Source organism: Colletotrichum orchidophilum, assembly GCF_001831195.1.
Source record: "Colletotrichum orchidophilum strain IMI 309357 chromosome Unknown Scaffold_80.1, whole genome shotgun sequence".
Lineage (NCBI taxonomy): Eukaryota > Fungi > Ascomycota > Sordariomycetes > Glomerellales > Glomerellaceae > Colletotrichum > Colletotrichum orchidophilum.
Genome location: NW_019173036.1, coordinates 47,301 through 74,381, shown reverse-complemented (window position 1 = coordinate 74,381; position 27,081 = coordinate 47,301). Strand labels below are relative to the sequence as shown.

At 54.3% G+C, this 27,081-nt stretch overlaps 8 protein-coding genes across 8 annotated transcripts; 5 read left to right on the top strand and 3 right to left on the bottom strand.

Moving 5' to 3' along the window:
- Positions 1-1,749: 1,749 nt before the first annotated feature.
- Positions 1,750-1,872, top strand: CORC01_09048 (uncharacterized protein; the record flags this gene model as incomplete). The annotated part of the gene is made up of 1 exon (XM_022620678.1): positions 1,750-1,872. One exon carries the CDS (start codon positions 1,750-1,752, stop codon positions 1,870-1,872), a length of 123 nt encoding a protein of 40 aa, XP_022472777.1.
- An 890-nt stretch (positions 1,873-2,762) lies between these two features.
- CORC01_09047 (uncharacterized protein) lies at positions 2,763-6,884 on the top strand (the record flags this gene model as incomplete). Its single annotated transcript, XM_022620677.1, has 5 exons — positions 2,763-2,860; positions 2,978-4,116; positions 4,212-4,319; positions 4,408-5,488; positions 5,645-6,884. The coding sequence occupies 5 exons, from the start codon at positions 2,763-2,765 to the stop codon at positions 6,882-6,884; spliced, it is 3,666 nt and encodes a 1,221-aa protein (XP_022472776.1).
- Positions 6,885-9,214: 2,330 nt separating this feature from the next.
- On the bottom strand, positions 9,215-9,860 carry CORC01_09046 (uncharacterized protein; the record flags this gene model as incomplete). Its single annotated transcript, XM_022620676.1, has 2 exons — positions 9,215-9,475; positions 9,792-9,860. 2 exons carry the CDS (start codon positions 9,858-9,860, stop codon positions 9,215-9,217), a joined length of 330 nt encoding a protein of 109 aa, XP_022472775.1.
- A 1,543-nt stretch (positions 9,861-11,403) lies between these two features.
- On the top strand, positions 11,404-11,769 carry CORC01_09045 (uncharacterized protein; the record flags this gene model as incomplete). The annotated part of the gene is made up of 1 exon (XM_022620675.1): positions 11,404-11,769. One exon carries the CDS (start codon positions 11,404-11,406, stop codon positions 11,767-11,769), a length of 366 nt encoding a protein of 121 aa, XP_022472774.1.
- Positions 11,770-13,665: 1,896 nt separating this feature from the next.
- CORC01_09044 (uncharacterized protein) lies at positions 13,666-14,396 on the bottom strand (the record flags this gene model as incomplete). The annotated part of the gene is made up of 2 exons (XM_022620674.1): positions 13,666-13,890; positions 14,286-14,396. 2 exons carry the CDS (start codon positions 14,394-14,396, stop codon positions 13,666-13,668), a joined length of 336 nt encoding a protein of 111 aa, XP_022472773.1.
- Positions 14,397-15,329: 933 nt separating this feature from the next.
- On the top strand, positions 15,330-15,659 carry CORC01_09043 (uncharacterized protein; the record flags this gene model as incomplete). The annotated part of the gene is made up of 1 exon (XM_022620673.1): positions 15,330-15,659. One exon carries the CDS (start codon positions 15,330-15,332, stop codon positions 15,657-15,659), a length of 330 nt encoding a protein of 109 aa, XP_022472772.1.
- Positions 15,660-17,193: 1,534 nt separating this feature from the next.
- On the top strand, positions 17,194-18,120 carry CORC01_09042 (FYVE zinc finger; the record flags this gene model as incomplete). Its single annotated transcript, XM_022620672.1, has 2 exons — positions 17,194-17,664; positions 17,734-18,120. 2 exons carry the CDS (start codon positions 17,194-17,196, stop codon positions 18,118-18,120), a joined length of 858 nt encoding a protein of 285 aa, XP_022472771.1.
- Positions 18,121-22,806: 4,686 nt separating this feature from the next.
- CORC01_09041 (GNS1/SUR4 family protein) lies at positions 22,807-24,284 on the bottom strand (the record flags this gene model as incomplete). The annotated part of the gene is made up of 2 exons (XM_022620671.1): positions 22,807-23,466; positions 23,520-24,284. 2 exons carry the CDS (start codon positions 24,282-24,284, stop codon positions 22,807-22,809), a joined length of 1,425 nt encoding a protein of 474 aa, XP_022472770.1.
- Between the last annotated feature and the right edge of the window lie 2,797 nt (positions 24,285-27,081).

Here is a 27,081-nt window from a genome sequence, read left to right as displayed (position 1 = left end):
TGGTGGGGGGGTTGGTCTGGCGTTTGGCAGTTGCAGGGAGAGTAGATGAGTTCGGGGGGTTTGAATCGGATGAAATCGAGGCTGAAAATCGTTGTGTGATGATGAGCTGGTGAGAAGATTGGACTGAGGCTGTGCGTTCGTTTGTCTCGATTATATACTTCATTCATCACTGGACATCAACGAGCCATTCGCCTACCCAGTCTCCTCTTCATATTCTATCCTCCACCCTTTTGTAATAGCCAGGAATATCATGTCTATTTTGGAGGTCTGCCAATTGAGACTCGGCCACGGACGTCTGGCGGTGCAACCAGTTGGTGGCCCCAAAACCTTGGCTGCACCTTGGCAGGTTTGGAGGATTATCGAATTCCAAGGGCGGTAGAGGATGACGGCGACAATTATAGTAGGCTAAGTCAGCAGGAGATGGGATATGCTATGAGCGTTAAAAGACCAAGGAAAAAACGCTTGTGGGTACTGTCTCGCGCTGGTCTTGGCGACAAACGTTTCAATTATTTCTTGTCCTTCTCTTGGCACATTGCTATGGTGCGGGATGCTGTCCGCGTCTCATGCTTGGCCTTTATTTAGAAGGACGAGGGCGCCCTCCCAAAAGAAGGTCGCCAATCCCCCACGACGGCTGAGGGTTTGACGCTGGTGAGTTGTTCACGTCGGCCCCCCACACGCTATTGGTTTGAATGGCTCAGCAATTCTTGGGAGTTGTCAAAATAGTACAAAGGGGGTTGTATCCTTGCTTGGTTGTCGTGTCAGTCGCTCCGTAGTTGTGTTTTTTTCTGTAAGATTGCATGGCGAGTCAGTGATCGCCCCGAGAGCCAATGCAACCAGAGGCTTATTTTGAAACTGTCCGACGGGATTGGAATGAAACGGGCCCAGTGTTGATGTCCTTGTGGGCGAATGAGCAGCTTCGTACCATTTATCTGTCGATTTCACCTCCACTTCATCTTGGTGTGTCATCTCCTACCCGACGTTTACATGTGCGATCTATGCAGCAGATGGTTGGGCTAAGCCATCTTCAACTACAAAGTTTTTAAGAGCCTGCTGCTTTTGCGGGTATTTTGGAGCAAACGAGGTAGGTTGACATCTACTTCCATCCAACAAGGTAAAAATTTTAACAAATATTGCCACTGTTGCCTTTACAGGTATCTGTTATCTACTATGTCTGGAAGAACGAATCCATTGGGGGTGGACAATCCTGTGGGGAGAATGGCCGGACCGGGCACGGAGCAAGAAGGTGGGTCTCGATACCGGAATTCACTTCCGACCGGCCGATTGGACCTCCGGGCCGGCTCTCATTCGTCCAATGTGGAATTTACTCCAGAAGCAATGTGGAATCTCCCAAACCACACGAGATGTCAACCATCGTGGAAAATGGGTATGCCTTGACATCTGCAAGGCCAAAAGCTAATGCGTGTCGCTCGATTTTGAACTTCAGTACCTAGTAAGTAGGCATGTGAATCGAGCTATTAACTGCCCTCACAATTCGCTTAGGATCACCTGATCGAATCTGCACGTGACGCCTGCACAGCCACCTATTGGATTGCTGTCATCTCATCTCTTTCGGAGGCCGTTTCGTCATAGCCGTTTACTTCTCTCATCCCAGCAACCCCTTCAGCTATAGACACTCTCTTTCAACTTCGGGAGACCCAATATCTATCCCCTTTGCAACCAAAAAAAAACAGCGCTCGCCTTGCGCATTTGCCATTGCCATCAGAACGTCTGCCTATTCCCAACAGCGCAATGGACCAATCTAGCCAAGTTGCCCCATCAGGGCGTGCAGATTCTCCTTCCACTTTGAGCGACGCCCAACAGCCGACCCCTTACCAGCCCATGGGTGAGCACTCTGTCCTCCCCATCTCATAGCCATCAACCCAGCCTCCCACTAATCCGATTTCACTGCGCAAAAGATCCTCAACGGGCGCAGCCCGAGACAGAACAGATGGGCCTTCGCGGTGGACAAGAAGGCAGCGGGCCGTGTCCAGGACGCTTTTGCTTTATTATTCCTTGCCCTATCCCGTGCAATTTCTGTATTATCCCTTGCCCTTGCTAAGGCGACGAATGAAGCAATTTTTGATCGTGGTTTGCTGATCTGAGGAGGTGGACCTTGGGCCCAGGGGGCACAGGCTGCTGGCGAGTTCTGTGTGGTACCGAAATGTCGAGCGATAGAGCCGGGAATTCAGCAAAACAGATGATGCTGACTTGCTCAGATTGTTGCTACGCCGCACAAGGGGCGACTTGTTGATAAAGGGACTTGTTAATAGTACACATTCTTCCAAAATTTGGTTGCTTCTTTTTGGTTCATGCGCCGCGTCTCAACTTTGTGCCATCGCGCTTTCGGCAATCTTTTTCCACCACCCGCGTTGTCAGCCTCTCGATAAGTTCCTCGTGCGCCAACGATCGATCGCTGCGTCCAATTGTCCACGGCTGCCGCAATGATTTTGACTTCACTGTTGGATTCGAGCAAGCCGTCCTGGCGATTGTTCCAGCAGCCGTTTTGATCTCATGTTCTTTGCCGCGACTCTTTCAATTGCTTCGCAAACAAAAGATTATTGACGAAATTGTTCTAGTATGCGTCAAAATTGTAAGTATCAACACTGCCGATGGCAACTCCAGGCCTAATCCCCTGATATTCAGCGCTTGTGGCCTACAGCGGCCTGCGACTTGGCCATCTAATTCTAACAAGTCGTGGCACATACTGGTCGTCCGATTTGGGTCTCGCATCCGATGCTATAAACTTTATTGCCTCCTTGACGATGATTCTTCTCTCATTCCTGGAGCATGCCCGCTCACCGCGGCCGTCGATGCTGCTTGGCATATATCACCTGATAACCGCTTTGTTCGACATTGTTCAGTCGAGGACACTATGGCTTTCAGCAGACTCTACGAATGACTTTCGCCAAGGCCGTCTATCGATCGCGAGTGTCGTTCTCAAAGTAGTCGTCCTCACACTCTAATCTCGAACGAAAAGGCGAGCATCGGACCCCTCAAAGCAGCAAAGTCCCGAGGCGACGAGCGGTATCATCAGTCTGTCAACTTACTTCTGGATCAATGACCTCTTTCTCAGGGGCTTCCGCAGGCTTCTCGTCCTCGACGACTTGTTCGCGCTCGATGAAGCAATGCCAGCCGACGTCTTGTACACCGAGTTTGGACCTCTTCTCGAGAAGAACAAAACGCAGGGTCACAAGCATGCTCTCTTCAGCGGCATGGCGCAGACGCTCGTAGGACCGTTCATCCTCCCCATCATTCCACGGCTTTGTCAGATGGGCTTCAAATTTTGCCAGCCTCTCATGATTGAGAGCTTATTGAACTATCTTCAGGAGCCCGTGGGCATTTCATCACCGAACAAGGGGTACGGTTTTATCGGCGCTGCCTTTCTTATCTACATCGGCATGGCCACGTCCAGTTCGATTTACTGGTACTTTCAAGAGCGCTTCGTTCACATGGCGAGAGGTATCTTGGCCTCGGTCGTCTACCGCAAGACAACCGTCATCAGCCTGACCGCCGCGGACGATTCCGCAGCATTGACGCTTATGAACGCCGACGTGGAGCGCGTCAAGAACGGATTCCAGCCACTCCACGAGTACTGGGCCAACACGATTGAAGTTGCGTTGGTATGTTGGTTGCTGCAACGCCAAATCGGCGCGGCCTTTGTTGCACCCGTCGTTGTTGTCATCGTGTGCACGGCGGCCTCCACAGTGACCGCCAAGTTCACAGGGAAGCGCCAGACATTGTGGATGGAATCTATTCAGCAGCGGGTCGGGGTCACTGCCAAAGCCATCTCAAGCATGAAGGCACTGAAGATCTCGGCCATGTCTGGGCCGATCGAGAACCTGATCCACACCCTGCGCCTCAAGGAACTCGGCGTAGGTGGGAAATGGCGCTTGATGCTCCTCGCCGCCGTAACGATCGCGTACACGCCGTCTCGGCTCGGCCCTGTCATGGCATTCGCCGTGACTTCTCAGACTCTCAACGTCACGCGTATCTTCACCTCCATGGCATATCTCATGCTCTTGGCCGGTCCGCTGGGAAGCTTGTTCCAGACCATTCCGCAACTGGTTTCGGCATTCGCCTGCTTGGGCCGTATCCAGGCATACCTAGATAAAGACAGTGTGTCGACTACCGCAAAACGCCCGAAGCTCCACGGTCGTCGAATCTAGAAAGTGACGAGAAGTCTGATGAATTGCATAATTCATCAATTGTAGTAAAGCAACCTTCGTTCGGGTGGGCCGAGGAGAAGTACCATTTGAACGAGGTCGATATACTCATCCCTGCCAACTCCCTCACCATCATCGTGGGGCCTGTAGCTTCAGGTAAGTCGACGTTGCTGAAAGGTCTTCTCGGTGAGATTCCATTTCACTCTGGCGAAGTGGTTTTTCAATGTCAACCATCGCAGGGTAGGCTACTGCGATCAGTCTCCATTCCTCTACAACAGCACGATCAAGGCCAACATCATTGGGCACTCTGGGCTAGATCCTGAACGCTATCGCCAAGTCATCGATGCTACGATGCTTTCTGCCGATTTTGCAACACTTCCCAAAGGCGATCGCACCAAAATCGGCAGCAACGGGCTGACCTTGAGTGGTGGGCAAAGACAGCGAGTCGCTCTCGCCCGCGCCCTGTACCTCGAGTGTGATTTACTCATCCTAGACGATATCCTGAGCGGCCTCGATGCGACCACCGAGGAGCATGTCTTCAGCCGGGTCTTTGGCAACGATGGCTTAATTCGCCAGAGGCACGTCACGGCTGTGTTGTGCACGCACTCTGTTCGACATGTACCATTAGCAGACCACATCATCGTACTCGGTGCCGACTGTACTGTGGTGGAACAGGGATCTTTTGCAGACTTGCAAACCAATGGCAAGTACGTCCAAAGCCTAAAGATCCAGGAGGCCGAGACCACCCCTCAAGGACAGAATGAGGCAACCGGCCATCCTGAAAAGGTTCCCTTGGCGCTTACAGTGACTGAAGTCTCCGATGTGGCAGAGGAACCAGACAAGGCACGTCAACCGGGCGATGTGGCAGTTTACAAACACTACTTTGGCAGCATGGCAAAATGGGTCATTGCAGTCTTTATCTTTTGGTGCTGCGCCTACGCCTTTTGCAAGAACTTCCCCACCGTCTGGCTTAAATTCTGGTCCGAGGACATCACCGCCGCGGACCCGAAGCGTTCCGGCGCGTTCTACATGGGCATATACGCTCTTCTCCAGATCATGTGCCTCGGCTCCCTGATGGCGGTCGTCTTTCTCAACACACAGACCATGATTTCGCAGTCCGGATCGAGTCTGCACCAGCAGGCTCTAAGGACACTTGTCGGCGCGCCTTTGAGGTTCTTTGCGACTACGGATACGGGGACGGTGACCAACCTGTTTGCCCAAGATCTCGCTCTGATCGACAGCGAGCTGCCGATGGCACTCATCAACTTCTCAGTCTTGCTTTTTGCTGCTGTGGGTATGGCCGTCGTGATTGCCGTTTCATCACCGTGGCTGGCAATCAGTTACCTGTTTCTCGTGGTGATCTTGTATTTTGTGCAGATGTTTCACCTTTGAACCTCGAGACAGTTGCGTGTCCTAGACCTAGAGGCGAAGAGTCCTCTCTAGTGACTTTGTCGAGATTTCCTCCCGCTCCGGGGCTGTAGGCTAACCGACTCCCTTTTCGGCTCCCACTTTATTGATACTCTCAAGGGTCTAGCGACGCTGAGAGCTCTGGGTTTCATCTCCGCGGATATCACAGTCAACAACGATCTCCTCGACACCAGCCAGAGGCCAGCGTACCAGCTTGCAATCATCCAGCGCTGGCTGCAGCTGGCACTCAAGTTACTGGTCGCTGCTCTGGCGACTATTGCAGTGACGCTAGCGACCCAACTACGAGCGAGCTCTGGATTTACCGGAGCATCCTTAGTCACTCTGATGTCTTTTGGTGATACCCTGACCACAATCGTTCAGTCTTACACGATGCTCGAAACGAGTATTGGAGCAGTGGCACGCCTGAAAACGTTTAGCGACACGGTTACACCGGAGACTGGCCCCGACGAGGATATCATTCCCAAGGCAAGCTGGCCTGAGAAAGGAGCGATTGAGATCAAAGCAGTCTCGGCGTCTTACGGAGTCTCCAAGGACCAATCGCACTCCGAGGACGGAGAGAAGCCGCACAGTGACCTGGCCATCCGAGATCTGCATCTCTCGATCAGTCCCGGCGAAAGGGTAGTTATATGCGGGCGAACGGGGAGCGGCAAGTCGTCGCTCATCCTCTTGTTGCTTCGCCTGATTGAGACACTACCCGGGAGTGCGGACGGGATCGTGGTAGATTCCGTGCCGCTCGACAAGGTCGACCGCGACACTCTGCGGCGCCGCATCATAGCCGTATCACAGGACGCCATCTTTCTCCCCGATGGCTCGATGGTGAGAGACAACCTCGACCCGTTTGGCGCAGCGACCGAGGCCGAGTGTCTCGAGGTCTTGGAGCAAGTCGGACTACTCGCGGGGATACAGGGACGAGGCGGCATCGGCGCCGAGCTTACCGCGGACTCTTTCAGCCAGGGGCAGAAGCAGCTGTTCTGCCTCGCCCGCGCAGCCTTGCGGAGGCGGGTCAAAAGTCGCGGTGGGACGGATGGGGGTATTCTCCTGCTCGATGAAGTTTCCTCGAGCGTCGATCGGGCTACGGACCTTGTCATGCACGATATCATTCGGTGCGAGTTCAAAGGATACACAATCATCATGGTGTCACATCGCCTGGACATGGTCTTGGACTGCGATACGGTCGTCGTCATGGATAAGGGCCGTGTAGTGGAAAAGGGTGCGCCGTGTGCGCTGAAAGATCGGGAAGGAGGCATGTTCAGGGAGCTGTGGAACAGTAGCAGAATGACGGAGGAGTCATGACTGCTCTTCGTCTGCGTGCTCAGCACAACCTAGAAGCGTTTGGGAACAACTAAGGGAGTTACGATTATGATCATGGACACCAAGGTAAGTGATACCGTGAGGTACCATATCGATGAGATGCCCATTGGCTTGGGTTCTAAAGAGACGCAGGTCAACCTGCGCAGTCAAGGGGTTTGAATGCGGGCAAGGAAGCATCGTTCTCGCAATTTTATGCCATACTCATGTCAACTCGCTGCTCAAGTTATAATTTATCGAAAGAGATAATGTCATCCTGACTTCTGTATATTCCCCAACGAACCGACTGATTATGGGCAAAGACCAGGGGTGACTAGAGGCAAATACGGCAATAAAAGAATTTACAAGTTTTCTGCCGTGATATTCAATGGCCCGGGACAATGTTCAACAGAGGACCCGATACGAATAGTCGGTCTCAGACTCAATCAACTCCCAGCCAACACATCGTTCAAGATAGACCTCAGAGGTTGGGACAACTCAAAGTTTTGGTTTCCCTCGACAACTTACAGACTTCCGCAGTAAAGATAGACGCGGAGCATGGAGCACTTTCCAAGGTAAACCTCAGGAGCTCTTGGCCTTTCATCTCCCGTTTCGAGGGATGTCAATTGGAGTTGACGACAACGAGGGTCCACGCATTTCCTGCCGCAGGTTCAGCAGCCCGATGCTGCCGCATGACAACAGGGTCGTTTCGAAATTTGCTAGTTTCTCAGGACACATCGTGTTGTGATCCGCCTTTCACATCAACGCTGCAACGGCGACTACCCCTTCTCCACCACTACTTCAATTTCCTCAATACATGTGTTCAATGCCTGACAGGACCTAGCCTCTTAATTCTTCCCTCGTCATTTCTTTCGCGCTGACAATCTCTACCGCACTGACGCCTGGATCCCTCTCTGACCGCTCCCTATAGCGGCTTTCCTATCTGCCTAACAGGCAAACGGGATAACCGTCTTCAGAACGTGGATAGCCCCAGGTGCACAGGGCGTGATGGGTCCTACTATTAGCATGTTCGTTATTGACCCCTCATTCATCCCATCCCCATGCGTAATCACAGCAGAGTAAAGACTACTCAGTGACTAGGGACAAGGATCTTGACCTAGGAAAGAGAGACTGACTATACAGCCTGGTATACGGACACTGGTCTCGAGTTCGACTTCAAAAGCCTTACGAATTCACTGAAGTTGACAAGCAAGATTTGATTCGTTTTAGAGACCAAGCAAGCTGCAAGCACAACAGGGCAAGGTCACAGTTTCCATGGGTCTGGTATACAACCTTGGTTGGCCTTTGACGGAGTTGCTCATTTCAGAGTCAGACATTCTTAACTGGTTCCGGACGTGCACACACACAGAGAGAGAAACACGAGGCATTAGATGAACCTTAATTTGCTGCGGACGGGACTTCCGTTATCATAGTTTAGCGCTTCCATGAGGGAATCCTACCTCAGCTACGGATACCTGCCCGTCACTTGCGCTCAGGCAATCAGCAACAATGCTTTAGCAGCAGACCAATCAAAATATGTCGAGCATCAGCTTGTCAGGTTCTGATAATGGCCCGAACAAAGCTAGAGGGAACAAAATAGTTCTGTGCGTCAATTCTTCCAAGATTTTGGTAGATGTTTGTCCTCGACCGTCGATATCAGTCTTGACAGATCCTTGCCATGTTCCGTCCGGGGGTTATCCTGACCAGCAAAGACCGCAACTAGCTGTCTTTAGCTTATTCGCGGCACAGACGTCATGTTTGCGAGGACCAAACATTACAGAACCGACAATCGCGGGATTTTCTGCTTGTCCTCCCGTCGTCAATTGTCAAGCATGTTGAGTCAGTGAAATAGGCTGAAAGGCCTGAAAGAGATGGAGTTGGGAGAAAAGGGGGGCCGGCGTGGGAACCATTGGGAAGACAACCATTGTTTGATCTCGATGTGTCCGTACCACGAAAGCGATCCCGTGTCAGCCTTCCTAGAGCGGAAGAAGAGCAACCTTCCGATACGTCAGATACGTCATTGGCGTTTCTTAGGATTTGCGCACCCTCGCCGGGGGTGCCAAGCCCAAATAAAGGAAAGAAGGAGATATTCACAATGGAAAAGGGGGCGAGGCTCTCACTCTAGACTTCCGGCCGGTGCGACCGGTGTCGGGTAAGATAGCGCGGGCCAGCCGGGCGTCATGCCGGTGGCAGGGTTCATTTTAGACGGCCAGAGAGGGTTTGGAGGGCGAGGTCAAATTGGGAATTTGGGACTGAGCGTCTCCGCGGGGAAGTTGCTAGCATGGAGCTGGCGCTTCCGTCTCACGCACACATTCCTTCCCTTCCCGCGCGGACGATCATGGGAATCCCCCTTGAACGTCGCGGAAGTTGGGAACGTTTGGGAACGCGGGCCCTGTCGCCCTTACCTCAGAGCCTGGGGGAAGTTGGTTGGGCAGCAGATCGACCCGGGCGGCGCAGTTTACGCGAAGGGGACGGGTTGTTGCACGGATCGACGGCGGCGGCAATACCATCTCGACATGGAACGGCCGGTGAACCTCCTCAACATTGCCGTCGTTGGCATCGTTGGCATCGGTGTCGGTTTGAGCCTTTGGGGGGATCTTTGGGGGGGTGTTATCCGTTCAGAACTTCAGGCTACTGTCGTCCCGTCGTCAGCAATCTCTCCTGTCTCTCAATTGCCATATTCGGGGCCCGGGGATACGGGCTGCACATTCAGATTATGGACGGATGAACCTCCGCCATGCCGGAAAGCGATAGATAGCAACTTCCAAACACATTTTCGGGCGGCATCAATGATCAGACCCCCCGGCCGGGATAAGGTGGTATTGGAGAAAAAGCAACAGCGAATGCGCCAGCTGTAAAGCGATTCGTTGTAAAGTTGGAATGTCACTAGGCGGTGAGCAACCCGTCACCGACTGCGCCGACGAGGGATGCCGGCAGGTTCGACGTCACATGTCGCACGCCCTGCATACGCCAGCTGTCCATTCGCTCGCCAGGCGTTTGCCAGCCCGCGGCACGCCTCTACCATGTGCGGATACAGGACCCGGAATTGGAACTGGTTCCCCGCACACCCCCGAGGTCAACGCCGCACGCCCTACCTTTACGCTTGGGCCTGAGGCAAGAGTGCATCACCAGGAATTGAGTAAGCGACCAATCAGCGACTGATGATAACAGCGCAAGCACGACAGCCAATGGGCGATGAGGACCCTGCATCGATTGATTAATGGCAGGGATGCCGAAGCATGGCATGCTGCAAGGATACTTGATTGGGGAAGGCGCGTCAGTGCTTTCCCTTGCAAAAAAAGTGGTCCGTTATCTCGATTCGCTCCTCCCCACATCCCATCTGGTGCCGCTCCCTTCCATTGTCTTGTAGGTACCTAGGAACCACAACCACCGGGCTCATTCAGCCTCCGTGCCTCCCAGCGAAACGGTTCTTCTTTTTGCGTGTCGTCTCTGTCTCTCTGGCCTGACGACCGCTCGCAGATTTGCATGGCCTTTCTCTCGCTCTGCCTCGTGCCTCCACGAAACAGTCCCCCGACAAACGGGCCTCACATTTCACATCTTGCGATTGCCGTCGTCTGCTTGGCTGCCCGCCCTCCTGGGCGCGAAGATCACTGCCGATGCGACCCCAATCCAAAACTCACCGACAATCCACAACGCCCATATCCGATCCGGTCCCGTCCCCTCGGATAGCCTCACCTGATTCTGTTATCGATGAAACCAACGATGCCCTGGTTTTTCAAAGGACCCTCGGGAGATAGCTGAGGCTCGTCTACTATGTAACGACGACATGTCTCATTTGAACCTCAATCCGGGGAACACCACGTCGCTCACACGTGAGCCATTTACATGTAGGGATCATCTCTGAAGCGGCGAAACGGCTGCCCTGGGATCCTGGACTTCCTTCTCCCGGCCACCGACCGTGCCATTGGGCAAAGGGGGACGGACAGCCACCGGGCAGCACCGAGCCTCATGGAGAATTCCTTTTTTTTTTTTTTTTTTTTTTTTTTTTTTTTTTTTTTTTATTTTTCTTTTTTTTTTTTTTTTTCTCTATCCCAACTTTCCATCCCTTTCTCTCGTTTTTCATTTGTTGTACCCACCCCTGCACGAAAAAACCTTATCTATTGTTTTTTTTTTTTTTTTTTTTTTTTTTTTTTTTTCCATTCTTGGACGTATCCTGTTTGATGTATCTGTGCCTACCCCAACATTCCAAGCCTATCGCTCGCTTTGCAGTTGGAGTATCCACCACTGCATGCAAAAAACCTATCGAATCTTGCTGTTGCCAGCCGCGAACAGCACAGAGTTGGCAGTGGACCGATTCAGTCACCCTATCATCTTACAGGGATAAACAGGAACCCAGCAACTGAAATGTCGGTGTCTCTCTCTTCTGCCGTTGGGCGGCGTTGTTGTCGTCGTCGTCGCCCTCGCCCTCGCCCTCGTGGCGCCACGGAAACAAGTGGCGCAGGTTTGACAGAGAGCACATTCTGGTCCTTGTCGCTCGTTTCTCACATCCTCCACTCCGTCAGCAATGCTACCGCGGCCTCGTCTCGGGGCGTTTCGCCTCCCCGTCAAAGGCCCCGTCGGTTTTTCGGTGCCGGCATTGAGCCTCGGCCGGATGTTGCTGTCAGAAGAGGAAGACACCCGAAGCCAACAGCCAGAAAACCGCCGAGGTGCAGTGAAAGGACGGGAGAGGTGGTGGGGTCGGCCAGATTCCGGGGACTTTACACATCTCCTACGTCCTAGCGCTCGGCGACAGCGAACGAACGGACTGGCGTCGCGAGGCTGTGGCAAAGAGAAGGGGAAGAGGGGTGGGCAGCGGGAGCTGGAGCTTGCAGCTGCACTGGCTTCCCCCATCGTCAATGCTGCGCAGCAGTTTTGCCTGCTGCTCCATTAGACCATTGGGCCCCAACCTGGGATCCCCGCCACAGAACACCGCAGCCCTATCCACAGCTCGGGCGAGGCGGCAGAGCGTTCAGCCTGTTGTCTTGAGGGCAACGTCTCTCAGTACCACAGAAATCCGCCCACAAGCGTTGAAGCGCCGTCTCGGGCGGGCCCTCGAGCAACCTATTTGCAAATGCCAAGCCAAAGTGGTCCCGTAATAACGGCCATCGTCTCCAGGCTTCTGGATATGTTTTGGAGCAGAGCATCGTGGGCGTGGGAGTGGGAAAGCTCCACATGGATAGTTCTCTTGCTGAAGCTTCTGGATCCTCTCCCTGCACGATGTTCTCAATCCGTCCCAGTTACCCATCTGGCCACTGCATCAAAGAAAGCTTCGCGTCGCGTTGCTGTGCTGTGCTTTGCTTTGGATACACTGCACGGATGCGGATGCAGACACAGGGCCCATTGACCCCTCAATCTCCATCAAAGGGTGCCATGTCGCTGCTGAAGCTCCGGGGCTTCTTCGCAGACACGAGGCGCGGTGGGGTTGTCGACGTCGGCCTCTGTCGATTTCTTTCACTTGTCAAGTTTTCGAAGCAGATCCTTCATTTGTGGCTGGATTGGCCTTTGCTCTTCCAGGAATTGATGGACATTGGCCGAAATCACAGAGAATCGGAAGTTGCGCTGCCTGCGTCATATTCAGTGATTAAAATGACTCGGATTCGGAGACAGCACCCGAGTTCCAGAGTACATCTCGGAGTCTTTGCGAAGGTTGGAGTGAATTCATGCCACGAAACAACGGGGGACCAATGAGCCAAACTCCCGTCCCTCTCTCACTCGGCCGACACGCCAGATCAGCCTGTTGGGCCATTGGAAATCCGAACCATAATAGCGACCCTGACGTATTGGGTTGGAGATTGATTGCTTTGTGGCCCCGAAGCAGCAGCGTCAACGGCAAAGCCTGTCAAGATCAGCAACGCTGAGCAGAGGCTAGAGCATGATATTCCAGCGTTCGTCATCAAGATGCAGCCGCTTGCGACTTGCGACTTGTGGGCAAATTTGGCATGTCAGTCAACGGCCTCTCGTCACATTGCAAGCGTTGGACGGCGGTCGGCGGCCACAAAGCTGACGGGTTGCAGCGACACCGCAAACGCGACTGTCAGACTCTGCCATGTGTTTAATCGCTTCCGCAAATAGCACGTCGACGTTGCGTTGTGCCACACACCCCGCAGCAACCTTGCTTACTGTGGTTGCTGCAGCTCCAAGACAGACAGACAGATAGACGACACGTCGTCTTCAGCCCGGCAAAGAGGATGGGGCATCAATCAACGCGGAGGCCGCAGCACGGTGATTATACAATTGGTGTTGAAGGCTGGATCATAGCCACTTAACCACAAGCTATAATCCATTGTTTGAATGACGGACACTGTCAACCGTGCCAACCAGGCGAACAACAAGCAACAAGCCTTGACTGGGGAGGCTGGAGATCGGAGTAGGGAGCGAGTCACGGCGATTGGAAATGAACAGCGCTCGTCTGGCTCTGTCGACCAGTGCCAGTGGAGGATGAATCCCCACAATGTGGGGAGGGAGAGACAGAGAGATCCCGGCCAGATGGCCGAATGCAGCAATTGAGCAGATGGGCGGTGGGTTTTGGCGCCTTTTTCTTCCGTTCAGAGTTTCCCCGTAACGGCCGCCCTCCACGTCTGGCCAGGCGGTGCGCTTCGCAGTGGTCTGGCAGCTCTTGCATCTTTGGTCCAGGCCAGGTTCACACGACTCGCCTGCTGATTTAATGTTTGGCTGAAGCAGCAGGGGAGCGTTTGTGTCCCGCATCAGGTTCGAGGTTGAGAGTACGTAGTAGTCGAAATGCAACTTGCTTTGATGTGCTTGGGTCTGGCTTCTGGGTCACGACCGACTAACATGCAGCAAATCTGACCTGTCTGTCATCACCAAGAGGGGCACTCAGACCAGGCGTTCCGACGTCGCATAGGACGATTGAGTCCCGCCTATCGCGGTGCACACGCATAAGGTGTCCTGCATATGGACTTGCGGACGGATGGATGGATGCGTGCACGTATCCACGCATCCACGCATCGGGAGGGGAGGGGAGGAACGGCGGATCGCCACCAAAGAGGGATTCCTGTCGAGAACAGCATCACCGGATCAAAACATGTTCAACAGCACAACCAGCATCAACCTACTCATCACAGCAACGCTATAAGATACCAGCAAATTGTTAAATGACCGCAGCCGCAAGACATCTCCGGACAATCCTACGGTTACACTCGAGAACAGAATTGGCAAGTCAGCATTTTGCGTACGTACAAGCAATCATAAGTTCGAGAGTTCCATGTCCCTGTGAATTCTCGGTTCATTTCCCCCTGCTTCATACTGGGCGAGCCGCACCATCCATGGAAGAAGTGGAGGATGGATCCGTGAATCCCGATATGCGTTGATGAGCCGGCCTGGTCGATGAGAGTGTAGAAGCGATACGAGCGGCAGCCGGCCGAAAAGAAAAAAAAATCACACACGCACACAGCCAGAGTCTAGATCGGTCTCTGTCCGACGGCCCCTGGACAGTGTATTCCGGGCCACCGTCCATGGCGGTGACGACGCAGCAACCGCAGCGTGGAAGAGGAGCCGCATCGTAAAGCGGCAATAAACATGAATCTTCTTGGACCAAGCCAAAGGCGGCTATTACGTTGGGGAAATTTAACTTGCCCCCTCCGTATAGCCGTCGTCACCTATGCTCTAGCTGTCGGCACTTACAAGCAGACGACAGAACCGGCCATCGTCCAGAGAGAGCCAAGGCGATATTGCGGTCTTTCTCCGGAGTGTCAAAAATGGCTGGAGACTGGAGCAGTTTGTAGTTCGTACCAGACAGGCAATAAAAGTGACGAGGCGGGAGCGCGACGTGAAGTGGGTTTTCGGAGGGCCATCTTGTCTCAAAGGTTTACCCCGACAGCTTCCTCGCCCGCCGCTAATTTACGGGCTACAGGCGCTACAGAGGTATTATTGCTTTTTTTCCCCCTTCCTGTTCACTTGCTTCTTTTTTTTTCTTTTTCTTTGGCTCTTTGCCTCGTTGACGTCGTCAAGACCCAGGGGGCCGGGTACGTATCCAGTCACTTACCTAGGAACCTGGGGCAGTCAAAGCTCGTGACCTCAAATGACACGAGCTTGTCCGTCTAGAAGCTCTGCAAAAGAGCCATGAGTTCCTATGCACTAAACCTTAGAGGAAGGTACGGAGGCCGTTTGTAAGGCTAGGTTCGCTATCCCGGGCGCGATAGCGGCGGCTTGACTGCGGCAAGAAGAAGGAGAATGAGTTGAATATACGGGAGCAGCCCCGTATGTCAAGGAAGTTCCCAGTGATCTTCATCCAACGACGTGGGCTAGCGGCGTGGGCCAGCCCATTGCCTTACGTACAGAAAAGCTGCTTCATTTCAGGGTTCTTTTTCTTCTCGAAGCCCGTAAGCAGCGTCGGACCTTGCTTCTCGACTGGGTATGGGTTGACGGTCACGGACAAGACGAGACGAGGGAACAATGGGCAGGCAGCGCACGGAAGCTGAGCGAGCAGAGACAATGCCGGGGCTCGTGCTGGACAGGGGAAGAAAGAAGACGCTGACGAGGAGGAGACTGGAGGAGGCTAGGGGAGGAAAGGAGAGGAAGCCGCGGGAGGCTTGGACGGTGCTTTCGGAGGATGGTTTGAGCCACTGTGGAAACACGTTCTTCCTCGACCAGAGGCACGGGAGGCTATCCATTCTGCGGTGGCAGTTGGGACGAGACAAGGACTTACCTAGTGGCCCGGGGTATCGTCCTGAAGTAGACAAGGGTTCGGACCTCTCTTCAGCCAACCACGAGCCGGATAGAAGGCCGCTGCCCACCTGGCGACAGGACCAGGACGGTGGCTAAGCCGCTTCCAGGCTAGAAGGCGCTTGGCCTACTCTGGCTCTGGGCTCTTTTGGCTATGGCTCTGGCTCTCTCTGGCGGTCTTTCTTGGGAAGGCTTCTGGGGGAGGTGGAACCACGGCGCGGAATTGGAAGGGGGGAGAGGGGGAAGAGGACGGGGATTCCTTGCAGTGCGAAAGGGCGGTCGCCGCCGTCGCCGCCGCGATGATCGTGGCCGCCGCCTTTGCGCCTCACGTTTCCGCGGTCCCAGGATCCCGTACCGCGCTCCCTCGACTGACTTCCGAGCGGGTGGCCAGAGATGGTCGTACCTCTTCGTACTTGATTTCGCCACGAGGACGGCAGTGACCTTTGTAGATTTATGGTAAATTGGGTGGTCACAATGCTGTTGGCTTGAGACCTGCAAGTGTTGGAGTTGAGAAAAACTTCAAAGTCAGCAACGGTGGTGTAAGTTGCAGCGAAACGAGAGAAACGGCGAGGCAAAGCGTTGTGGGCAGCAAAGAAAGCAAAAGTGACGATGGAGGGGGGGATGCTGCATGAGGTGAGCAAAAGGAAGGGAAGCCATGCCGAGAGAGCAGAAGAGGGTGTATCCTGTATACGTCCTCCAACTCTCACACCCACAGCGCATTGGTGCAGAGTTGTATCCGTACGGATAGAGGCGAGAGAGACGACGAGAATGACAGAGAAAGAGAGGAAGGGAAAGACTGTGTGTGACAGCGAGAAATTGGAGGGGGCGTGGGCTGCTCTGTCACTCTCTCATCTCTGTCCCATCTCTTCCTGACTTGCTAGGCGGCCGGCAACCATGTCCGCCAATTGCCGCAAGAATAAATCTAATAGCGAACCCGCTCCCGCATATCCTGCCCCCCCTTCCCGCCCACCGCCCACACAGCATACAGCACACAGCACACCCCTTCCTTCCATCTGACTGAATCGCCCTCAAGGCTGCTGGTCCTCTTGTCCACGCCCCCCCTTCTTCCCATTCCGCACCCCCGAGTCTCGTCCCATCCATTTAGACCCCAAGCAACCCGCCCAAACTACTTCACCAATCCGCTCCCCTCCATTGCACGCACGCATCTTTATCTTGCTGCGAATGCCTCCCCTTCACCACGCCTGATCAGGTCATCTTCACCTCACTTACACCTCACATTCACAAGCCAAAAAAAAAACGGCTTCGTTTGGTGGCATAGCGCATCGTTATCTCTACACCGTCAACCAACGCGAACACACCAACATACCCATACCTCTACGACCCTCTTAGACACGCTACGAACCACGACTAATACCAAGCGGAATACGAAGCATCCTCACATAAACGCGACACCGCAGCCACGTTTCGTTCTCCTCTTTTAATACCAACCACCCCATCGCAACAAATATTTGTTGCTCCTACATCTTTTCTTACGAAGAAACCAACTACACGCGCCCTCAAATCCCATTAATCGAGCGCCATCAACACCTGGGACGCGCCCCATCTATCACCGCCAAGCTTCACTTACATACCAACGATACCTACAAAGCATTTTCACCTCGGCTTCGACACAATGGCAACAGACCTCATAATGCCTACCCTCCCTGAGCAGCGCCTCCCCTTCTACCCTCAGGATCGCCCTCACTTCACCCACACGCGATCTCAGTCCTTCCAAACCGTGCCGCAACCCCGACCCTTTCGCAACCGCACATCGCCCCTAAGCACTCCTCACGAGGGCTCTCCCACCTCGCCAAAGTCGTGCCTCACCGAGTCGGTGCGCCCCGTCTACGTGCCCGCCGTCCTCCGCCCGAACCAGCACCACTCCAAGAAGCCGCGAGCACCCAAGGTCGAGGACCTCGACGGCGAGGATCTGCTCTGCTTGCGCCGCACCAACAGCAGCTTCATCAGTCTCCCCGGCTTCAGCGTTCTTGGCGCCAAGCTGTCGCGCCGCTCCACCGGCGACAGCGGCAAGGTAATTGACCTTGAGTTGGACCCTGAGCTCTTCCCCGACGTCGCCGGCGAGCCCACCCGCAAGCACTGGAAGGTATGTCTGCTGTTGCGACGTTCTCGTCTACATGTTATGCAATCGCGTACTGACAAAAAATCTCAACAGCCCGATTCCGAATCCATAATGTGCGACGACCCGACTTGCAAGCGCAAATTCAACGCCTTGAACCGCCGACATCACTGCCGCCGTTGTGGCAACATTTTCTGCGGCACCCATTCTGGCGAAGTCATCCCTCTGGACGAGGACTGCAACTACAACCCCCGGGGGGCCCTCGCTCGCGCCTGCTTCCACTGCTTCACCGAATTTAAGGTATGGAAGAGCCGTAACGGCAGCCGCAGCGGCAGCGACCAGAGCTCCGACTCGTCGGGTACCCCATCGAGTCCCATTGTCGCGAGCCCCATCGCCCCGACCATGCCGGGCATGCTCCCGCCCACCAAGGGCCCCGAGGTTGCGGCCAGCGTTCCTCGCGACTGGAACTGGAGCACATTTTAGGTGTAGGCCCAGATGGGGCGGGCTGCGGAAGCAGTCGTAGACAACGAAGAAAATACCAGGGCATATCGCCCACCGGATCACGACTCACGGCCTTAATGAAGATCGAACAATAATAGAATCATAGACATACTCACACGGCGGCGATTCTCACCAACCACCCCGACGATAACAGTCATGGAAAAACACAACATACACAACACACAAAGAACCCCTTCGACACACATCAATACCCATTAATGGACTGCAACACGCATCATCCATTATCACTACCATCCGCAATAGAACGCCTCATCGGTTTGGAGTCAAGCCGAATTTGGCTTGGGCTCTGTTTGCATTTACAGCGTGGCGTTGGACGGATACTCAAAGATACGGGTTTGGCTCTGCCAAATTCCCCCACATCTCTCGCATGTGGGAAAGGGTTGTTTTACGGAAAGATACACCTGGCTCTAATTTTGTTTTACACTCCAAATTGTATGGAGTTTAGTGGCTTACCCTCTGGAGGATTATACCCTGATGTGACGGACACCTGCTTCGCCCCCTATTCGGATCCCATCCGGGGTAGATCTGTCTACATCTGAGATGGGGAAGAGACGAGGGCGGAGCAAGTCGGCCGAACGCCTTCATGGATCGGCGTTGCGTGTATTTAAAGTTGCTGTCGCCTTATTGGTTGACAGATTGGAGGCCGAGGAGGAGAGGGATGCACGAGAGGCAAGAGGGAACAACCCGGACGGGCGCGCAGCCAACCTTGTTTGCGCCAGCGGCCGACTCCAGCCGCTCTGCTTTCCCACCCTTTCGAGGTCAATCACAAGAGAATACAAACAATTGCAACAAACTCCCCAAGACGGGCAAACCCTGGCATATTGGTGACTCTTGATGTGAGTGGCGACGTATGATACATGTCCGAGGGGCGTAAAAGTTGCCCAGACGGCTTACCGGCTAGTTCCCGCGAGTTTACGGTGTCGACTGGGGAGGCATCCGCCGCCAACAATCTTGCTTAACAATGCCATGGATGAGTGAGCCACCGCCGGATGACACGGACGTGGTTCCGTCCTACTGCCTTGTTTTGGTCCGATTCGGCATGCTACCTGTCCCGTGTGTAAGTGAACCATGTCTGGGCACTCTTCGACATTTTTTTATTTTATTTTCTAGGCCGGAGTGATGGAAGCATCAGCAGGGCACTCGAGTCTGGGCTTACTATTTCTCTTGTGCAGGGCCCACGAGGTCAAGAATCGGGTGTTTGTCGTCGTCAGTGACAGTGGTCTTTTGAGAATGCCTAGGCTGGATGAATATTCAGTAGGCTTTATGACGGTCTTGTGAGTCTGAGTAACCTCTGTTGTCCGAGAAGTTCTTGAGAAGAAGTCAAGTTGAAGCGCCGTTCATCACCGCCTTTGCGCATGTGCTTGCAAATCACAATTTGTCACTCTACGCCGTCTGAAAAAGTTCATGGCCTACACTTCTCGCGTAACCCCCGACTCTTCACCGGACGGACGGTCATGATGTCTTCTTTTTGTTTACCTCCTTTGCTACTTGAATTCCATGCTTGGCTCGTGGCCAAATGGTCAGCCGTCGAGGATGGAGCTGTGTGGAGGAGGCAAGGTCAGCACAGGTCGTGTGTGGCGGTGTAATTACCTTGAGGCAGGTGCAATGGTGGTGGTCATCATTCTTATGCCGAGGCTAGCCTAGCGTCGACGTCGACGACGACGACGACGATACGCGCGCTTCTTCCTCCTCTTCTTCCTTTCCTCCCTCTATTTTTTGTTGTCTCCTCTGCCCCATTTGACTTGTCACATTTCACAACCGTTTCTCATCTTCTTTTTAATTCATCCCCGCCCCGGGCGTATATCTGACGTACATCTCTTCCGCCCACCCCTCCCGGGACTTGAATCCGGCCCAAAGAGCCTCACGAGTAGGTGAGCAAGGCGAGGTAGGACGTGGAAGGCGTGGATGAAAGCTGGGCTCCTGAGGCGGAGGATGGTGAGCAAGAGGAAGGAGGAGGATGTGAAGGCACGGCATAGCCTCCGCGCCTGGTGCGGTCCGATTTAGCTCGAGGAGCTTAGGAACTAGCTAGGCTTCCTCCACATGTAGAGGGGGGGCGCGCGTATGTGTGTCCATGCATGTGTGATATGTACTTGTATGATTCATCGCCGTAAGCCTCATCATGATTCGTCTACCCGCCTCTCTCACAGCATGTTGTACATAGTCGAGCCAGGCAAGGTCGTGTGCTCAGCTCATCGAACCAAGTCGGGTCCGTGAGTATGACTCTGCGAGAGCGTTGCCTGGCTTGCGGCGGCCAATAAGAATCGAGTAGATATTTCTGTAGCTAATGGGCACCTTGGTAGCCCCTCGTGCCATTTGCTTACTTTTCCTTCCTTCCGGTTTGGAGCCCAAGCTGGGTCCTCGTTATGGCAAGACGAAAGCAACGAAGGACGTGCAAGGTGTGGTAGCAATGCAAACTTGAGATGGCATGTTTCTGTATTGAAAGAAAGAGGTGAGTCAAGAAATGTCAAGTTGTAGAGTCAGAATGATCTGGGAAGTAGCTGTTCGATGCTGATACAACGCATGGGAAACACATAGGTAGGTTAGGTAAGGTACGCAAAGTTGGATGAACGCGGACATATCGACGACGACGATCAGCAAGGCTAACGAAACCCCACCCCCGCGAATCCACAATCCCGTATTACCTTAGTACCCAAGGTCGACTCATTTCTTCCTTTCTTTCCCCCCTCCCTCATGTAAGGTAGCGTTATGGAAACCGGTCGCGTCAGGTCCAGCGAGTTCACCCCCCCTCCCGGCTGCCCGGAACAGGCTGCTGAAACTATGGACGAGGAAGATGCGAAATTCCTCCGTGGAGGTCACAGTGGTAATGCCTGCACATGTGGTCGAGTTGGACAATGTTCTACTGTCCAGTACTACTCACTGCGCATAGTTACCGCCACGCTTGAGAGATTCAAGGTCCTCGTCGCCCGCTTGGCCACCCGATCGGGCTCACTTCAGGCTGTCGGAAAAGACCGTTGAACTCGCGCGTCATTATCAAACTGTGTGGCCATGTTCAAAGTACTACGTACTGGGCGTTACCTCCTGCTGTAAGCGACGTAGTGCGTGTGTTGCACAGGCGGGGTTGTTCACAACGAGACTCCACAGATTCTTCAACGCCGTTGTCTCCATAGCTCCTCATCCATTCCGCGCCTATTCCATTCGTGATATTCCCATCCCAAGCGGCCTTATGCGCGAATAGGACGAGATGTTCCCAAAATGACTCTCGTGGGCAGGTATCGGACACATCCCGCCGCCTTGAAAGAGGAGATATTTGAATATCTGCGCCTCATCCTTGCAAAGGGGAAAGGAGAAACCCTCAGGGTGGATGAGCACCCAAAGGCCCCAGTTGGCAACTTTGATGTACCACGTACACACCCATTGGTGCTTGCAGTCATTGAGTTGGGAAATACATCCCTTCTTCCCTACCACATCATATCACCCGACTGTGCGGACGACGCGTCCATCGTGTCGGGGACTTTTCTTTTTCTAGATTTCGTGCTACGGTTCGACGTGACTCAACGGCGTACTACCAAGTTGGCTCACGGTAGAGGCAGACTAGAATCCAAGGCGTGAAAAACCCGAAGCCCTCTGTGATTAACTCCCCATCGCAACTCGGAGGCGTGACACGCCCGCCATTCGTAAGCAATGCCCTGTCGTATTCGTAGCGGAGACCCGTTCCCGCCTTCATCGACTATTTACACCCCCTCGTCTAGAATAATGGTTTTTATCCCCATTGGCCATTGGGCATAAGGAAAAAAGCGTTTGCGGCTCCGCCACTTTGCCGCGGTCATCAGGGTCGGGTAGGACTCTGTGATGTTGGCGCCTCGCAAGGTTGGACGAGCGGTAGACCTGGTCGCGTGACGCGGCGTGTAGTGAAATCGAAATATTGAGTCAGTACTCATCAAGCGAGTCGCCACTCTTTCCCCAGAAAGCGAGACAGTTCAAAGATGGACAAAGGTGGGTTATGTGGTAAAGGAAGGAGGAGGCTGAAGACAGCATACGTACTAGGTAGGTACACACACCCCCTCCAACCGCATCGGAGTACGCTCCGGCGTTAGCCCCACCCGCATCCGGAAGATTGACGTGGAAATTGCGGAGAAGATGGTCCAGCGGATCGGTCCCGAGAGCTCGGGCTTGTACCCCACATTTCACCGCCGCCCGCGTCCCGCTTCCGGCGGACATTGCTTGGCTCTGCTTTTACGAATGCACACCCCCAGATGTGAATCAGTTAGTGGAAAGCCATGCCACTCTGGACGTCATGATTGTACACGTCCTGATAGCATACGGATTGAGAATTTGACGAGACACCCCGCGGGACTGAGATCATATGGCACCAAATTGTAACAAGTAAACCGCATATTGATAATGACTATACATGCTTGTACCGGATGGATGACACCCGGCTCGCCCTCTTTACCCTACGCGCGAAATGCAAGACACTAGACGGTCACGACTAGATAGCGAGCGCTCCGGGTGATGCAAATGCTTACCCCAATCATGTTTTCCCAGCTCAAGAACGCCGTTGAATCAAACCCCATGCCGCCTCCGCGAGAACATCTTCCAGGCATTCTCTTCCAGCCGTGTTTCCCATGTGCCCTTTTCCCATTACGTCCTACGCTCTAAAAACCGGCTCGTGCGTCCCAGCTCTCCCTAGTGCTTGGCCTTGCCGTTGCTGGCGCGCTTAGAGCTGCCCTCGACATTGTACGAGGCAGAACCGTTGTAAATCTCGCGGTTGACCTCGCGAGCCGCGTCCCAACCAGCCTTCTCCGCCAGGGTGACGTTGTCCTCACGGCGGGCCTTGCCCTTGCCCTTGGGCGCGGCGGTACTACGGCGGATGTAGCTGCGGATGAAGAACATGACAAACAGGTAGGTGAGCGGCGCCAAGTACAGGACGTTGAGCCAGATGGCAAATGTCTCGCCGCTGGTGGTGACGCAGGGCTGGGTGACGAAGATGGTTTCGGCAACGAAACCGGGCTTAGGGGGTGCGGCGGCAGCGGCGGCGACAGAGGCAGCGGCGGCTTCCTCAGCGACCTTGGCAGAAGCGCCAAAGACCATATCCTTGAGAGCCTCGAAAGCTCCAGTTGCGGCAGTGGCAACAGTCTCGGCGGCAGTGCTGGTGGAAGACTGAGTGATGGCATTGGCACCCTTGTTGGCAGTGTAGACAGTCACGGGGACGGTGTAGGAAACGAAGGAGTGGGCCATGGCGTATGTAGCTCCGACAAGGAACTGGGTGATCTGGAGAGTGGTGAGGGTTCGCTTGATGGCCATGGGGACGCGGATGTTGAAAGCGGTGATGGTGTAGTAGGTGTACTGGGCGGGCTGTTAGCATCACTTCATATGAGCGGAATGCGCGCGAAACCTACCATCATGGCGTGGATGAAAGAGTTGACCAGGACAAACATCCAAATGGGGGCGGACATGTAGCGCATGCCAGCCCACATGCACATCATGGCGCCGGCGTGGTGATAGGTCTGGAGGGTAGAGCTGAGCTTGCCCTTGGCGAGGATGATGAAGGTGTCGAGAACCTCGTAGAACTTGCTCAGGTAAAAGATCCATCCGTAGAAGGCGAGGCCCTCGTTCCAGATTCTGCCGGTGGCCTCGCGGCTCGGGCGTCCGTCAAGGCCAAGGGCGTTATTGCCGGTCAAGCTGGACCAGTAGCCGACAGTCTCGTTGTAGACGGTGGCGGCGCCGAAACCACCATTGCCGTTGAGCTGGCAGAAGCTGTCGGCAGTGGCAGCCAGACCATTGGGGCCAAAGGGGCTCACAACGCTCCTCCGCATGCCACCGAGCATGCCCCAGAAAGTCCAGGCCGAGTAGACGGCGAGGAAGACATTGTGCAGGACAACAAAGGCGAAGAAGGGCTTCGTCTTGCTGATGCCCCAGGGCTTGCGGTTGGTCGAGTTGTTGTACTTGTTCAGGAGCTTGACGGTGACGGCATAGAGGGCGGCGATGGTGATGGGCACCTTGGGGTCGAGGGCGGCAGTGAAGATGTGGTCGGGGATTTCGACGGGGGGCGCGGCAGCGATGGAACCGGGGAAAGGTGGGGGGATGGCCATATGCGCGCCGTTGGGCGGGAAGGTGAAGAGGGAGGCGGACGGGAGCTCGCCGAGCACGGTGATGTCGGCCATGGTGGGGGTGAATTGACCAATTGAGTTGAGGCTAGGTTTTTTTTTCCTCTTGGAAAAGTTGCGGTCCCGCCAATGCTAATTGCTCGGGCGTTGGGGAATTTGCTGAGTCGCGGGGGTCGGAGTGACAAGCTAAGCTAGACCCACGCACACACACATACACACGCAGAGGCACGAAGCTCGTTTGTGACGGTAATGTCTCGGCACGCAGACACAGTTGTAGTGCTAACACACAGATATTGGTCGGTGGTGGAAAGGGGCTGTAGTCGTTTCGATCGTCGAGCGACTGGTATGCGGTTCGGTCCGTAAGAGGTAGTGGACAAGTATGGTAGAGAAGAGGAAGAGAGGGAGAGACAGAAGCTCGTTTTCCCTAGACGGATTGGCACGGAGGGTCTGGCGAAGAAGGAGGCTCGAGACAGAGTCAAAGACAACGTTGCTGTCCAAGGAGGGGCTGTCGAAGGAGACAAGAGTGCCGGGTGAGCTTGAGAGAGAGGAAGGGAATAAAGAAGGAAGAAGGGACAGTAGAGGTGACAAGGTCAATGCGAAGGGATCCTCGAGGTCTTAATATGGGGGAATGGGAAAGGTTGAAATTCTGGATGAGAGAGAGAGAGTGAGTGGATAATGTGCCGGGACTAAGAACAGCGGTTCCTCCCCTCCCACCCTTTTCCTTGCCTTACCGTGCCTTGCCTTCCCCTTCATCATTCCCCCTCCACCCTGGTACTTGGTGCTGGTACACGAAGTACCAGGTATATATGTAGCGCGGGTTAAGTGATGGATCTGGCGGGGAGTGTCTTCAGTCAGGGAGAGAGAGAGAGCGAGAGCGGGAAAGAAGTTTGTCTTTTTTTGCTCGGGCTTTGGCCATAAGCAATGCTGGGGCCAAGGCGCAACGGCAACGGAACGGATGAGATGCGAGGCGAGACGAGGTGATGCAAGTCCAGACCACAAAATGCACGCACGTCAACTTCCCGAGTCGAAGAGAACAACGGGAGGTGTAAGGTGCGGCATGGCCAACGATAACAGCAACTGCCTCTGGTCCAGACTACACACAGAGTGACAACTGCTACTCTCATCTGTGGTGGGAGATTAAGTATCTGATTCTGGCTACTTACCTACCTACCTAAAGTACCTAAAGTACCTACCTACCTTACCCGCCGTGTCGTTGTGTCTCTCAATGCTATGCAACGCGAGAGCACGCCCTCGTCATGTCCCACACACGACCATGCACTTCCCAAGCAACAGACGAGAATTACATAATAAACGTGTGGGAAAAGCCAGGTACGGTGCCTTGCCTTACTACGCAGTACGTACACAACAACGGACGGAGCGAAACCCAAAAATGCCGGGAAAATGATGCAGGCGCACATGGCCCGCCGCCTTCGCCGCCTTCCTGAAGCCGCGAGTATCTCGTGCGCGCTTGCCCGGCTTCTCGGGTGGCCGCGGGAGGCACTACTCGATTTGCGTTCCACCACCTACATAGGTTCGCAGCCGTCTATTCGACGCGATTGGTCCCGCCAAGCACCAAAGGTACAATGTACACTGTCTTTCCGCGCTTCCTCACCAGTGAGTGTGACCAGCTGTCTGGAGACAAAAGACCGAGGCCCGGTGCTGGTGGATACTTGCCGGGTATCTGTACTGCGTACAGCAGCCTTGTTGAACATTGTTGAGAGGCACATGAATAACAGCTCGAAGCTTTGACAACGGACGAAAGGCACTGCAAACCATCACCGGTTCATGTGAAGGCAAACGGCCTCGACCACATTGGCGTGACTGGATGCCAGGGTGGATGGACCGGGTGGGTTAGGTTCGGTTCCATCTTCCCATCTTCCCACCCAAGCTCAACTGGCTCCGAAAAAATTGACCAAAAACCTCATCTTTTGCCTCGGCTTCTTTCGACATCATCCTTGCCCTGTATCCGTAGGCTGACGTTAAAGCCCATCCTTGCACCCAAGCAAGGGGGGGATTTGCAGGACGGGCCCAAGCAACGCCAAAGCTACAGGCTACTCAGGGCGGGGGGAACCAACAGCTTGACGAAGAGAAGAAGACGACGACCACTCTTGCAAATTATGTCTGCGAACGGATTCCCAAGCCCGGAGCAAATGTCCCAGTACGGGCCAACGGATGGAGCATCACAGGTTGGACGACCAAAAGTCTTTGCGCCGCCGTGGCCTGTATCCGTACGACACCTCTCACTCGCCGATTTGCGCAGGTCGCCAGGCGCTTTGAAACAGTTGAATAGCTGCGACATGGATGTTGCTTGGGACGTTGCCGGAAGCCCAATACCCAGCCCAGACATTTGTCTTTCCGACAACGGCAATGGCGCATTGGGAGCTTTGGACACCAGCTCCAACTCTATTTTCGGGACATGGCCACGGCACCTTTATCCTGTCTCCTCAAGGCCCGCCGCGGCACTCACTGACTTGCGCCCAGTCAGTGCCGTTTGGTCACGCTACGTTCGACATTATGCGATGGCTGAGAGAGATCACTATGAGAACAGTGTTGGGAAAGAGAAACGGCTCTAACGAACTCCCGTCGGGGGCTCCGGACTCCTGATGGGTTTGACTTGGTAATCACGAGTCTGGTCAACTCTGCGAAACGCAATTCTTATCCTGGAGACTTGCAGCCGGGTCGCCAGGGGCCCGTGGCCATCGACGTCCTTCTGGAAGCCCAGGCTGACGCTCCTTGCAAGTTGCCCCTGCTTCATGGTGTGGGTGGTCAGTGGGGGATGCAACAGGCACTTTACGTCGTTGAACATATTTTGTGGTAATGCCAGCGCGCGCTCTTGGTGTCACACACTAACGCG